The following is a 12781-nucleotide window of genomic DNA, read 5'->3' on the forward strand; positions in this document are numbered from 1 at the left end:
AGAAAAACTACTAGAATTCTATCCACCATCTTATCTGCTGATTTGATATGCCCTTCGTGTTTTTGTTTTACTTGTTCCTTTATTATTCGACTATTTTTAAATATATACCTCCCTTCCTTCAAATACTTAAGATTTGTCATGGTAGGAAAGTCAAAAACAAATCAAACTCACAGCCACACACACAGAACTGTCTAAGTGGTCAAAGCTTAAATGATAGGGTACTTCTTTTTTTATAGAGCAGTGGTACAAAGTTGATTTTTACAGTTACATGTCTCCTCTATTCATTATTTGCATTGTAAAAGGCAGACAACTTAATCCTGAAAACATACTGGAAAGAAATTGTTCTTTACTGATTGTTGTTCTCTTGGTAACGTTTATGTAAATTATGTAATTAAAAAAACCTACATGTTGGCAAATGGAACAAGAACAGGTGTGGTGGAGTGCGATTGGCTCGCGAATCTCCTAACCCGGAAGGTAATGGAAAAGTCCGGTTGTCGGTGCTACCGAAGATGGCGGGGGTGTTTGAGGTGGAAGTTGACGGTATAGAGCACGACCATGGGCATGGACACCAAGATGAGGCTTCTCGGGTATGGCAACTGAAGGCTTTACCACTGTAGATTCAAAGATAGCGTATTCCTTTAAAATTATTCTGTACGATGTATCCTCGACTTTTTTTACGGGATGCTTCGTGAAGAGCTAGCCGCTAGCCGCTAGCCGCTAGCAGTGTTCTCGGTTGATTCGACAGAGTAGCTATCCCAGATAGCCAGCCAGCTAGCGTTGTGTACTTAATCTTTGCTTTTGTCAGCTATAATTGAAATTAAAATCAGGCATTTGTCTCAGAGTTTACGTCCATTTTCACGCAAGATAATGTTCAGTGTCCTTCCTTTAGAAGAAGTTATGATATTTGGTTAGCATGATATTTCATGACGTTCACTAACAGCCCTGTTTACTAGAATAGTTTACAAGACTGGATCAGAATGTTTTTTCTTTCGTGATCTGAAAGGTGTGATCAAGCAAACTGAGCTAAAACCTTAATCCAGCCAGACTCTACTACTTAAAATATATGCTTATTAGTTCAACATGGAAATGTTTTGGGCATTTTAAATTTCATTGTTTTGTTTTTTTTTAAGTGTATATTATCCAGTTACTTTAACATTACAGGTTTCACTATTAGCATTGGTAAAAAAATGTCTAGCATAACCCAGTGACACAAAAGGTATGGCAAAAAGAAAATGCAGTAATAGCCTTGATTGTAATTTTCTCAACAGATTGACCTGTCCCAGCTCTCACCAGAGGAAAAATGGAGGTTTGTGTTGTGTCGTACATGAAAGGGCAAGACCATTTCACCTTTCATCATTTAGCCTAGAAGTCCACTCCTGAAGATGATGGTTTGTAAAATGTGGTATTTTGTGGGGGGATGTCTGTGTGTCTACATCTATCAGACTGGAACATGCGAGAATGCATGCCAAACACAAAGGGCATGAGGCCATGCATGCGGAGATGGTTCTTATCCTCATCGTCACTCTCGTCATAGCGCAGCTGGTCCTTGTTCAGTGGAAGCAGCGGCACCCTAAATCCTACAATGTAAGTATGTCCCTACATGCTGCTACATGGAACATACACTAATCTCTGGCGATAAAAATTGCATTGTAGCTTGTGCTCATCCTAAGGCAAATATGACCTATATTTTACAGTTTTTCTATCACAGTCTGACCTACATTTTAGTTACATACTGTGATGTAATTGTGGGGTAATTACTGCAAAATACATGAAGACATAAATACATTCTAACTTAATAGTAGTATTGTTGGAGCACATACAGCCCAGCACCTTACATTTAACGGGAAACATTAGTGTGAAATTAGAGATAAGAATTTTAATCATCTATATGAATTTAATATATATATTATTTAATAATAGAATTTAATGTATTACTTAGTCAGTTAGTGGCATTCTGTTTATGTAGTGTATTATTTAAGCACGATTACCTAACCTGAACCATAGATTGAATTGCTAAAATAACTTGTGAATCAAGGTGAGCGCTAATGTTTTTTTGGAAAGAATGAAGTTATATTTATATAGCACATTTCATGGAACCCAATGTTCCTTTACAATTAACACACACAGTTTTGACCTGTTTCATGCCTGACCACTAGGTGAGGTCTGAGCTGTTTTATGCCTGACAACTAGGTGGTAAGCTTGTTTTTTGGCTTGATTGCTTTGACATTAGTGCAGTCAATGTTTTGTCTATATTGGACACATTTCTTTCATGTTGAGTCATTCTCGGTTGTTACGTTGTTACTTTACACTTAGTCCTTGTGCTTAGGCCTGGTTTCACAGTATTATCACAGCAAATATTTGCACTGTAGTTGTTTTGATGTGAATGATCTACGGATGGTCACTTTGTGTATGTGTAAAGCTGACTGTTCAAGCATGTTTCCCCCTGTTTTCCAAAGTACTTTAAAATCACAACTGGAAGCCTTTGCCTGAAACACCTGAGCCTCAGAGTTTAGAGGAAGGCTTCACCTTGAATTATTAGCATACTTCTGAATTAGTAGGAGGAGTAACCAGTACAGTTTATATCTGCAAAAGAACTGATCTACACTCTTGGAACTTTAGAAACGTATGGAATGAATGTAATGATTTATACATAAACTTTTTCATATATAAACTGGTTCCTCCTCCTACTGATTCAGAAGCACTTTGTGTGTGTGTGTATATAAACACACACACACAGGGTTTTAATATGTTAACTTTCTATCAGTGTAAACATCCTGGATAGGTACTGAATGTTTTGGGGTCAATGAGAACAAAGTTTGTACCTCTTATGTGATAGATCATGGACTCATCTCTTTAGAAATTTTGCAGAAGAGGGTACCTTTTTTAGGAATTGCATCGCATTCCATTGAGAGGGGGGCAGAACCAGATTGTAATCTGGGTTCTTCACATTCACTGCATTATAACTAGACTGAAAGCAGGATCTTATCATCTAATAATGATTGGGGGATATAACATAAGAAATGATACCTCACATTGACAGCTTGAATTAAACAAAAAGAAAATTATTTTCAAGATCATTTTACTCAACATGGAAAATAAAATCCATATCCACAAACAATAAGTATTGTTGACATTGGAAAAAAAAAGTTTGTTCACTTGATTTAAACCATTTTTAAAAAGCAAAACAAACATACTGTAGCAAAAGTCACCTTTCTTCTGCATCATCATTGAGTAACTCCATTACATGTATTCAGTTACCAGCTAACTCTGTTCACTGGATGCCTACGCAGATTTTGGGCAGTCAGGTGCTTCCAGTTCCTAAACAGATCAATGAAAGGTCTCAGATTAGCGTTAGTAGAGGTGTCTTTTAAGACATCACTTGCTTTAAGTAGCAAACCTATGGAATAGGTTGCCTATTACTCTTAATATTATGTCTTGAATGATTATTAGATTGTAATTTTTTTGTTGTTGTTGGTTGTTGCTGTGCTGTTCTTTGTATTTGGCTATAAACAACTGATATTGTTTAACAAAAAAGTGAGCAAGCCCTTCCAGCACTCTTGTTTTGTCCTCATTTGTCCAGGTAATGTTCAGGTACTCTCTTTTTTTCTCTTCAGCTGGTGACGCTCTTTCAGATGTGGGTGGTCCCTCTCTACTTCACCACCAAGCTGCATTGGTGGCGGTTCCTTGTGACATGGTTCATCTTCTCTGTGGTCACCGCCTTCATCACGTTCCGCGCCACCCGCAAACCCCTGCAGTGCACCACGCCAAGGTAACACCACGCTGCTTCGCTAGCGCCATCTAATTTTCAAGTGGCACAGCCTGAATATTGCATACAGAAGTGTGGGGTTATGGCACCGAGTGTTACCTAAGGTCGTTTATCCTCTGTAGCACAAAAATGTAATTAGGGTAAATGTTTGCTCTGTCAGTGACAGTGATTCCAGTCACGGGTTGTTTATTTGTCAGTGCTGCTGTTGAATCATACATTGGACATGTTTTCGTCTTCCTAGTCAGTGTCTGCTGATGTCCTTGCTCATTGATGTCAACAAAAATTTGTTGATGTGTGTTCGTTCTCTCTCTATAGGCTGGTGTACAAATGGTTTCTTCTCCTGTATAAGCTGAGCTATACCACAGGAATTGTGGGATATGCTGTTGTCATGTTCACTCTCTTTGGTATCAATCTGATATTCAGGTGAGTGGTGCTGTCTGTTCCAGGTTTATGCTCCAGTCTCTAAACTCTCGAGAACTTTAATTGTATGCTCAGAAGTGACAGTGACACCCATGCATACCCCCTTTGTTATAGTAGAATGAAACCATTGGTAAATTCAAAGAAATCTGACGGTTATGTGGCGCAGTTTAGATTTAGATTAGATAGGCTTCGATGCGTGTCACAGTGATTGTGCATGGCTTCGAGTCTGTGGGACTGCGTGTGGTCCCACTCATATTGGGTGGCAAAGAGTTCCTCTCCTTTAGTCACACAATGGGTCACGTACACCCAGCGGCACACACAGATGCTTGTGATCGTCTCCAAGCCTTTTCTGATGTAGTCTGTGGCAGCAGAGGTACGTGTTAGCCCTCACCTGTCCAAAGTTGGTAGGGGGAATTGCAGAAGGAAACTGGCAGATGAACACTGCAGAGAAAAGGAGCTTTAAATAGGCCTATATAATTTAACTTCCTGTTTTTTATTTATTAGCAGTTCATCACATACATTACTCTTCTTGTAAGACTATTTTGCATAGTTCACTGATGATGTTTCCAAGTAATGTGTGGTCAGATGAGGAACTGGTCGTTAGGTGGCTTAATTTCACAGAAAGCCTGATTTTGGGACCTATTCTTTCAAGACCTTTGTTCCTCTTTGTTGACTGGGGTTCAATTCCCCATCCGGGAAGTGCACCATGCTATACCAATAAAAGTCCTTGGGCAATTCTCCTAACACTACACTACACTATCTCGGTCACATGATTGAAATTGTAATTCGCATCTGCCAAATGCATAAATGTATGTAGTGTAAATTAAAACATGAAAAAGCCCTTAATGTCAGCAGTAAGGAAGTGAAAAGACCAAAGAGGAATTGACCATGTGAACAGTATGACCTTTCACAGTACACACTAAAGCATAGTCATTCCAAATTCTTCCAGCATCACTTGTGATCTGTGAGTATGTGGACAAAGAAAGTTAAGTGTAATATTTACCCCCATAAGAGTAATAAATGAAGTTTGTGATTTTTGAGAGATATCTCAGTGATGTGCTGACTCATTAATTAGCCGTTGTTTCGGATTGGCCCCTGTACCTGTGACTGGTTTGATTTTCTGTTTGATTTGAATCCATTTTGTGCTTAAATGTAGACTGGGGGGGGGGGGGGACATGAGTCAGCAGCTATATTAATAAGTCATGGACCAAATGAGTTGAACCATCACGTGACCCACATCTCCACCCTCTCCGCTCAGAATAAAGCCAGAAGACTCCATGGATTTTGGGGTCTCCCTGCTCTTTTACGGCCTGTACTACGGCGTTCTGGGCAGGGACTTTGCTGAGATGTGTGCAGACTTCATGGCCTCCACAGTAGGGGTGAGTGGTGTTTTGTGGTTTCCTCTGTTACCTTCACACTTTCAGCTGTGTCTTGAACGTTTTCTGAATGGTCAGCGAGTCGCTGCGAGCTAACTCAGTGTGCTGTTCTGTGCTTTCTCCACCCCCCCACGATCTCACGTCAGTATTACAGTGCGTCGGGGATGCCCACCAAGCACCTGTCAGACAGCATCTGTGCTGTGTGCGGCCAGGCCATTCTGGTGGACGTGGACGAGGAGGGCATCATGGAGAACACCTACCGCCTCTCCTGCAACCATGTGTATCCTTAAATCATGGCAGATAAAAATGAGTAATTTGGTACCTCATACTTGGGCTCATGGGTGCAGGTTTGGGTGGTTGTTTCAGAAATGTGGAAAGGTGTCTTAGCTGGCTGTTTCTGTTTGCCCTTCCCCCAGAGTCAGCAAAGAAAAATATTGTCAGTAAAGTACAAAATAATATATATATAGGTGCATCTCAATAAATTGGAATATCATCGAAAAGTTAAATTATGTCAGTAATTTAATTTAAAAAGTGAAACTTGTATATTATATAGATTCATTACACACAAAGTGATCTATTTCAAGCATTTATTTCTTTTATTGTTGATAATTATGGCCTATAGCCAATGAAAACCCAGTCATTATCTCAGAAAATTAGAATATTGTGAAAAAGTAAAAGTAAATTTTGCATTTCATTTGGAAATCAAGGTCCCAGAGTCTGGAGGAAGAGTGGAGAGGCACACAATCCAAGCTGCTTAAGGTCTAGTGTGACGTTTTCACAATCAGTGATGGTTTGGGGAGCCATGTCATCTGCTGGTGTTGGTCCACTGTGTTATATCAAATCCAAAGTCAGCGCAGCCATCTACCAGGACATTTTAGAGCACTTCATGCTTCCGTCTGCTGACAAACTTTATGGAGATGCAGATTTCATTTTCCAGCAGGACTTGGTACCTGCCCACACTGCCAAAAGTACCAGTACCTGGTTTAATAACCACAGTATGACTGTGTTTGATTGGCCAGCAAACTCACCTGACTTAAACCCCATAGAGAATCTATGGGATATTGTCAAAAGGAAGATGAGAGACACCAGACCCAACAATGCAGACGAGCTGAAGGCCGCTATCGAAGCAACCTGGGCTTCCATAACACCTCAACAGTGCTACAGGCTGATCGCCTCCATGATATGCCGCACTGATTCAGTAATTCATGGAAAAAGAACCCCGACCAAGTATTGAGTGCATATACTGTACATACTTTTCAGTAGGCCAACATTTATGTATTAAAAATAATTTATTGAATTGGGACCTTGATTTCCAAATGAAATGCAAAATTTACTTTCATCTGAAAACAGGACTTTGGACCACTGAGCTACAGTCCAGTCCTTTTCTCCTTGGCCCAGGTAAGAGGCTTCTGACGTTGTCTCTGGGTCATGAGTGGTTTGACACAAGGAATGCGACAGTCGTAGGCCATGCTCTGGATACATCTGTGTGTGGTGGATCTTGAAGCACTGCAGCAGCAGTCCACTCCTTGTGGCTCTCCCCCAAATTCTTGAATCGCCTTTTCTTGACGATCCTTTCAAGGCTGTGGTGTTGCTTGTGCACGTTTTTCTACCACACTTTTTCCTTCCACTCAACTTTGCATTTATATGCTTGGATACAGCACTCAGTGAACAGCCAGCTTCTTTAGCAATGACCTTTTGTGGCTTACCCTCCTTGTGGAGGGATTCAATGACTGCCTTCTGGACAACTGTCAAGTCAGCAGTCTTCCTCATGATTGTGTACCCTACTGAACCAGACTGAGGGACCATTTAAAGGCTTAGGAAACCTTTGCATGTGTTTTGTGTTGATTAGCTGATTAGAGTGTGACACCATGAGTCTACAATATTGAACTTTTTCACAATATTCTAATTTTCTGAGATAATGACGTTGGGTTTTCATTGGCTGTAGGCCATAATCAACAACATTAAAAGAAATAAACACTTGAAATGGATCACTCTGTGTGTAATGAATCTATATAATATGAGTTTCACTTTTTAAATTGAATTACTGAGATTAACTTTTCAATGGTATTCTAATTTACTGAGATGCACCTGTATCTTGTTACAATGGTAACAGTATGGCATGTTGTGTGTTTTTTGTGGGGGTTTTTTTCTTATTTTATTATTATTATTATTATTATTATTATAACAAAAAGAGGAATCTGCTTTCTCACTTCCTTGCCCAGTGAAATGTTTGTATGTCTTATTGTGGTCATAACATGCATTTCTTTGTGTGTCATAGTTTGCATGAGTTCATGAGTTCATGCGTCAGACGTCTGTATTAGCAATGATGTTTAATATTTCCATGACAACAGATAATTTAATCTGCTAATTTTCATTGACATTGGTTGACTGAAATGAGAATGAAAGAGAATGAATCACTGGAATGAGATGCATGCTTTAGTTTTAGTTCAGCTATGACATGTTCCTCTGTAAATGCACTGCTCTTTTTGGAAATATTCCACTTGTCTAGACATGACCTTATTTCTATTTATGATGAACCTAATTGCATAAAAGAATACAAAAAGCCAAAAAAGCAGAAATTCTGATGTTTTCCTCATGCAGCAGCCATTATCCAATGCCTAAAATTACTTGCCCCATTTAACTGCTGCTTGACAAATTTAATTTATTTATTTATGAAATACATTCTGAGTAAATGAGAAATGCACTTTCGTAAGTCACTCTGGATAAGAGTGTCTGCCAAATGCTGTAAATGTAAAATGAAACTATAGTTTGCAAAGATGTGATCATTAATTATTTTCATTTTGGACAAATGTGACCAAATATATAAGCAGGTTATTTATGACTTTCTGCAGCAAATCATATAATGCCATATCCTTTAACTCAGATGTCCCTGTTAACTAGTTTACCTGGTTAGTAGCATGAACTGCATCCAGGTGCGTTCTGGAGGCTTCTCTGTGGATCCTTGTTCCAGGTGTCTTCAGGCTTACTGAAGTACATTTTATCAAGTAAACAGCCAATGGTTGAGTTCGTTGTTGTGACCACTGGTAGTCTTATCAGCTGAAACAAGAAAGGAACAACCAGCGTCTGGTCTAGGGAGTATTAGCCATTGTGGCAGTTTGAGGCCAATTTTCTTGACTGCCAATCAAAGTTTCCAAACGGACCATGGAAATGATTTCTTAAATTGGTTTATTAGAGATGTACTACCTTTTACTTCCCATCAGATGTATTTTTTGTTTTTGTTTTTTTTCTCTCAGATTGTCCCTTATTTACTGGTTACAAAACTAAAAGCAAATATGCAGCAAGTCAGACAAAATACTTTTGTTCTCAAATAATATGGGTATCTCTGCCGAATGTTTGATAGTAATTTCTTAAGCCTTATAAGCTACTCTTAAGTTTTATAACAAATTCAAGTTAAAAGCAAAAGCAGGATTATTCCTTGTGTTATTAGTTCATCATCCAATGTCAATCAGAAGAGGAAGGATTCCCCCACTGAGCCTTGGTTCCTCTCAAGGTTTCTTCCTCATCACTCAGGGAGTTTTTGTTGTCACTATTGGTTTTGTTCATTAGTGACAAGGAACTGGATTCTATGTATATGATTTCTGTAGTTAAAACTGCTATTACGGATACAGCTCTATTACAGTTTGTCTACTAATGTCTCAATCTGTACAGGAAAAATATAACACTGCATATTTCTTTATTTTTCAATTAAGCTACAGTGTTCCATCCTTAACACCTTTTCTCCCAGATTTCATGAGTTTTGCATACGAGGGTGGTGCATTGTGGGTAAGAAGCAGACGTGTCCATATTGCAAAGAAAAAGTGGACCTAAAACGGATGTTCAGTAACCCGTATCCTTTATACTTGTTGGGTGGGTGGGTGTGTGCATTTGCGTGTGTGTGCATGTCAGTCACCTCTAAATAGCAGTCAGGTGTCACCAAACAGTTGTAAATTATTTAATTAACCATTAGTGATTAAAACGTTTGAGGTCCATAATTGGAATTGGACATTCTTTCTAATTTGTATGAAATTCCTCGATGACATTCGCTATTGAGGAAATCTCAGAATGATTCAGAAATTATTAGCAGTAGCATTGGACTGACTTAGGATAGGTGGTCCTTTCAGTTTTGTTTTTAGTTCCTAAAACAAATATTTTGGACATTACAGCGCAGTACGGTGGTAGTCTCTTTAGTTTCTTTTTCCTGGTAGCATTGGTAAATTCCTGCCCTTCCACTCCCTTTTTTGTTTTCAAGACCACATGTTGACTTCCAGCCTATGCCAAGGTTTTGGGAACTGTGTTGCTTTGTTACGTAATTGTTCAGTTCAAATACAGTTTTGTTACTGTGTACATTGTGGTCAGAGAAATGGCTATTTAAAGTTGGTCAGTTTGGAAAAGGTGAGAATTCAAGACTTAAACAGTTGAGTATGATTTATGGTTATATCAGAAGCCACATGCTGAACCACTGCTTAGCTTATGTAATGCCGACTCATAAACTTTCCTATAGTTGTTTCTGGTATCCTGAATAAATATTAGTTTTACCTATGTTCAGCGCAGGACATTTAGTCCTGACTGATATTAGGTTGACTCACTTGGCAATCACTCAATGGTAAATAGTTAAGAAATAAAGGGATTTCATATTACTGGACTGTATTTATTTATCTCTGGTGAGTAAGATCACTGATGCTCCCCAAGAGGATAGTCATGTGAACTTTTATCACTCCAAAGTTTTATTTCACTTTACTTAATATAATGCCTTTTATTTTAAAGGCTTCACAGTGTCAAATATTCCTTTCTTCCAGTACCCCTTGTTCAAATCATCAGGTGCTGTTCTTATTATTAAGTCCTTCATGAGTTGGATGTACAGTGCTAGAACAGTGAAAACTTGACACTGGTCAGGGCATTGGGGCTCTGTGATTGCAGTTTAAAGCCCCTGACTCAAAGGCATCATATCACACTTTTGTCTTTTAGTTGTGATTATTCTGGTGCTTCCCAAACAGTGCTTTCCTTATAAAAAGTATTCTGAAAGATCTTATGAAAATACCTGGTAAGAGGGAAATTTCAAGTTGTAATTATTGGCATTAGGATGCTCAGATTTCCATTGGAATTGATGGTCATGTGTCTCACTGTTGGGAATAATGAGTGTTTCCTGGCTGTACTGGGCATAGTCTGGAAAGTCGTTATTATAAGGCCAGTTCCAAAAATTGGCCTCTAATTGTTGCCTAAAGTCTGAGGCTTTAAAAGCTCTTGATTCCTGGTCTGAATGTATTGTAAAAAGAGTCTCCTTAACCGCGTGTCCTCAGATGGGAGAGGCCTCATGTCATGTACGGCCAGCTGCTCGACTGGCTCCGCTATCTCGTAGCCTGGCAGCCGGTGATAATCGGACTCGTTCAGGGCATCAACTACGTCCTGGGCCTGGAGTGATGGCTGAGCCTGACAGACGCATGCATAGGGCACATGCTGCCATGGCAGGAGGGGACGTGTGTTTGGCTCCACGGACAATGGGATTGGGACTTTAATCTCCACTGTGTAATGTACTGTATATAAGCACACCTGGTGCTAATGTGTATTTAAAGGGGAAAAAAAATTTATTCTACTAGCAGTCTCACATTGGATGTGTCTCTGTATAAATTGAAGTGGGGGACTCTTTTGGAATTAAATGGTTTCTCATTTTAGGCCTACTTCCCCAAAACATTTCTCATCAGTTCATAAGTCTTAATATTTTTAATCATAATTTGTATCCTTTTGAGTCTTTTGTTAACACACATGTATTTAATAGAGTGTCATTGCATGTATCATATGCCCCTTGTCCTCTCCAGTGAAACACTCTCTCCTACGGATACCATCAGCAGTAATCCATTGTTTCATCTCCCATCATGACTATCATCTTGTGATGGTTAAATGAAGGACTTCTATACAGTACATTAATATAAATAGCCCACAGACCATCATCTCTTTAGCTCTAGGACACGTGAAGTGATTTATAGTCTTAGGGCACGTCTCTGGGTCAGGAACAGACTACATGCACGACTCTGCCCCTGAGGGCAGTGGGGTGTGGGGTACCCCATAAAGGTGAGTCTGCTAGTGGCCAGTTTCTTTTGAAGTCCTGCGTCATTGTGCGTTTACCTTGTGATGTATGTGTGGAGTCCCCAAGGGCTCCTAAGAAATGGTACTTTGGATGACCGTATGTTTCATAACTTGAATAACATTTTGTCAAAGCATTATGAATAGCTCTTTTATTGTCAATGAAATTCACATCTTACTAGTGCTTTATACAGTGAGGGATTCCATTTGAATCAGAATGGTCTTAGAAAAAGTTTTCAAAGCATGCTAGAGGGAATTTCATACATGTTTTGAGTTTTAAACTTGTGATTTTATTTGTTTATAATTTTCATTAATATTTGTCATCTTAATCCTTTCCAAACCCATACACTATTTCACAGGAACCTGGTTTATTTGACAAGTTCATTGGATCAGCGCGTTAATCTATAGGAAAACAAATAAGTTTCCGGTACACTCAATTGTTTGCACTGTCGTTGTCAGTTGACTTCCTTTGCATAATAACGACTGTTTGTGTGTGTGAAAAAGGGGGCAGGGGTGACGACGGTAGTTGTGGTATTAACCACTGACGTAAAATAGGGAAACAAACTATAAATAGGCAAATCGCGCTTCTGTTCCTCAGACATTCAACAGAACAACCATGACCTTTGCACATACTCTTAAAGGTAAATTAAAAACTTAAGCGGATACTTCACAGTATTAATTTCCTCGGGATGTAATTTTAATATATATTTTTTAATGCTTTTAACTACCGGGTGCTCGTTATTTAAAGTTTTGGTAAAATGCTAAGATGCAATGATTGAGGTGCGCTGAATGAGTCTCCAGAATGAAATCTACAATGTGATGTTCTCTTTGTAGGGTGTCTTTGTGTCTACATTTTATCCATTAGGCTGTTCCTGTGTTATCCATCACCTGTTTCTACTTTCTCTGATTATGGTACGATGAATCGGCTACGGTCTCATTTCTAAACTGGATCGTATATCCTATATGGCTTTATGTTATGCATTTAAATGGGCTCGTAAGCTTTGTATGCCAATTTAATCTGTTCTAACTGTCAGAGTACTTATTGTCTACTGGCTAATTGTAGCCACCATTATAGGTATTTATATTTAGGACGGTTATAAGGGCCCGTGACTGACAGTGGCCCTAAAAATGATTCGATTAG

At 39.0% G+C, this 12781-nt stretch overlaps 1 protein-coding gene across 1 annotated transcript; it reads left to right on the top strand.

The window, feature by feature from the left end:
- The first annotated feature begins 493 nt into the window (after positions 1-493).
- Positions 494-11778, top strand: rnf121 (ring finger protein 121). Its single transcript, XM_027018812.2, has 9 exons — positions 494-587; positions 1269-1306; positions 1443-1584; positions 3615-3769; positions 4082-4189; positions 5445-5565; positions 5709-5842; positions 9308-9409; positions 10860-11778. The coding sequence occupies exons 1-9, from the start codon at positions 510-512 to the stop codon at positions 10978-10980; spliced, it is 999 nt and encodes a 332-aa protein (XP_026874613.2). The 5' UTR covers positions 494-509; the 3' UTR covers positions 10981-11778.
- Positions 11779-12781: the final 1003 nt, after the last annotated feature.

This window comes from Electrophorus electricus, chromosome 6 (genome assembly GCF_013358815.1).
Source record: "Electrophorus electricus isolate fEleEle1 chromosome 6, fEleEle1.pri, whole genome shotgun sequence".
Lineage (NCBI taxonomy): Eukaryota > Metazoa > Chordata > Actinopteri > Gymnotiformes > Gymnotidae > Electrophorus > Electrophorus electricus.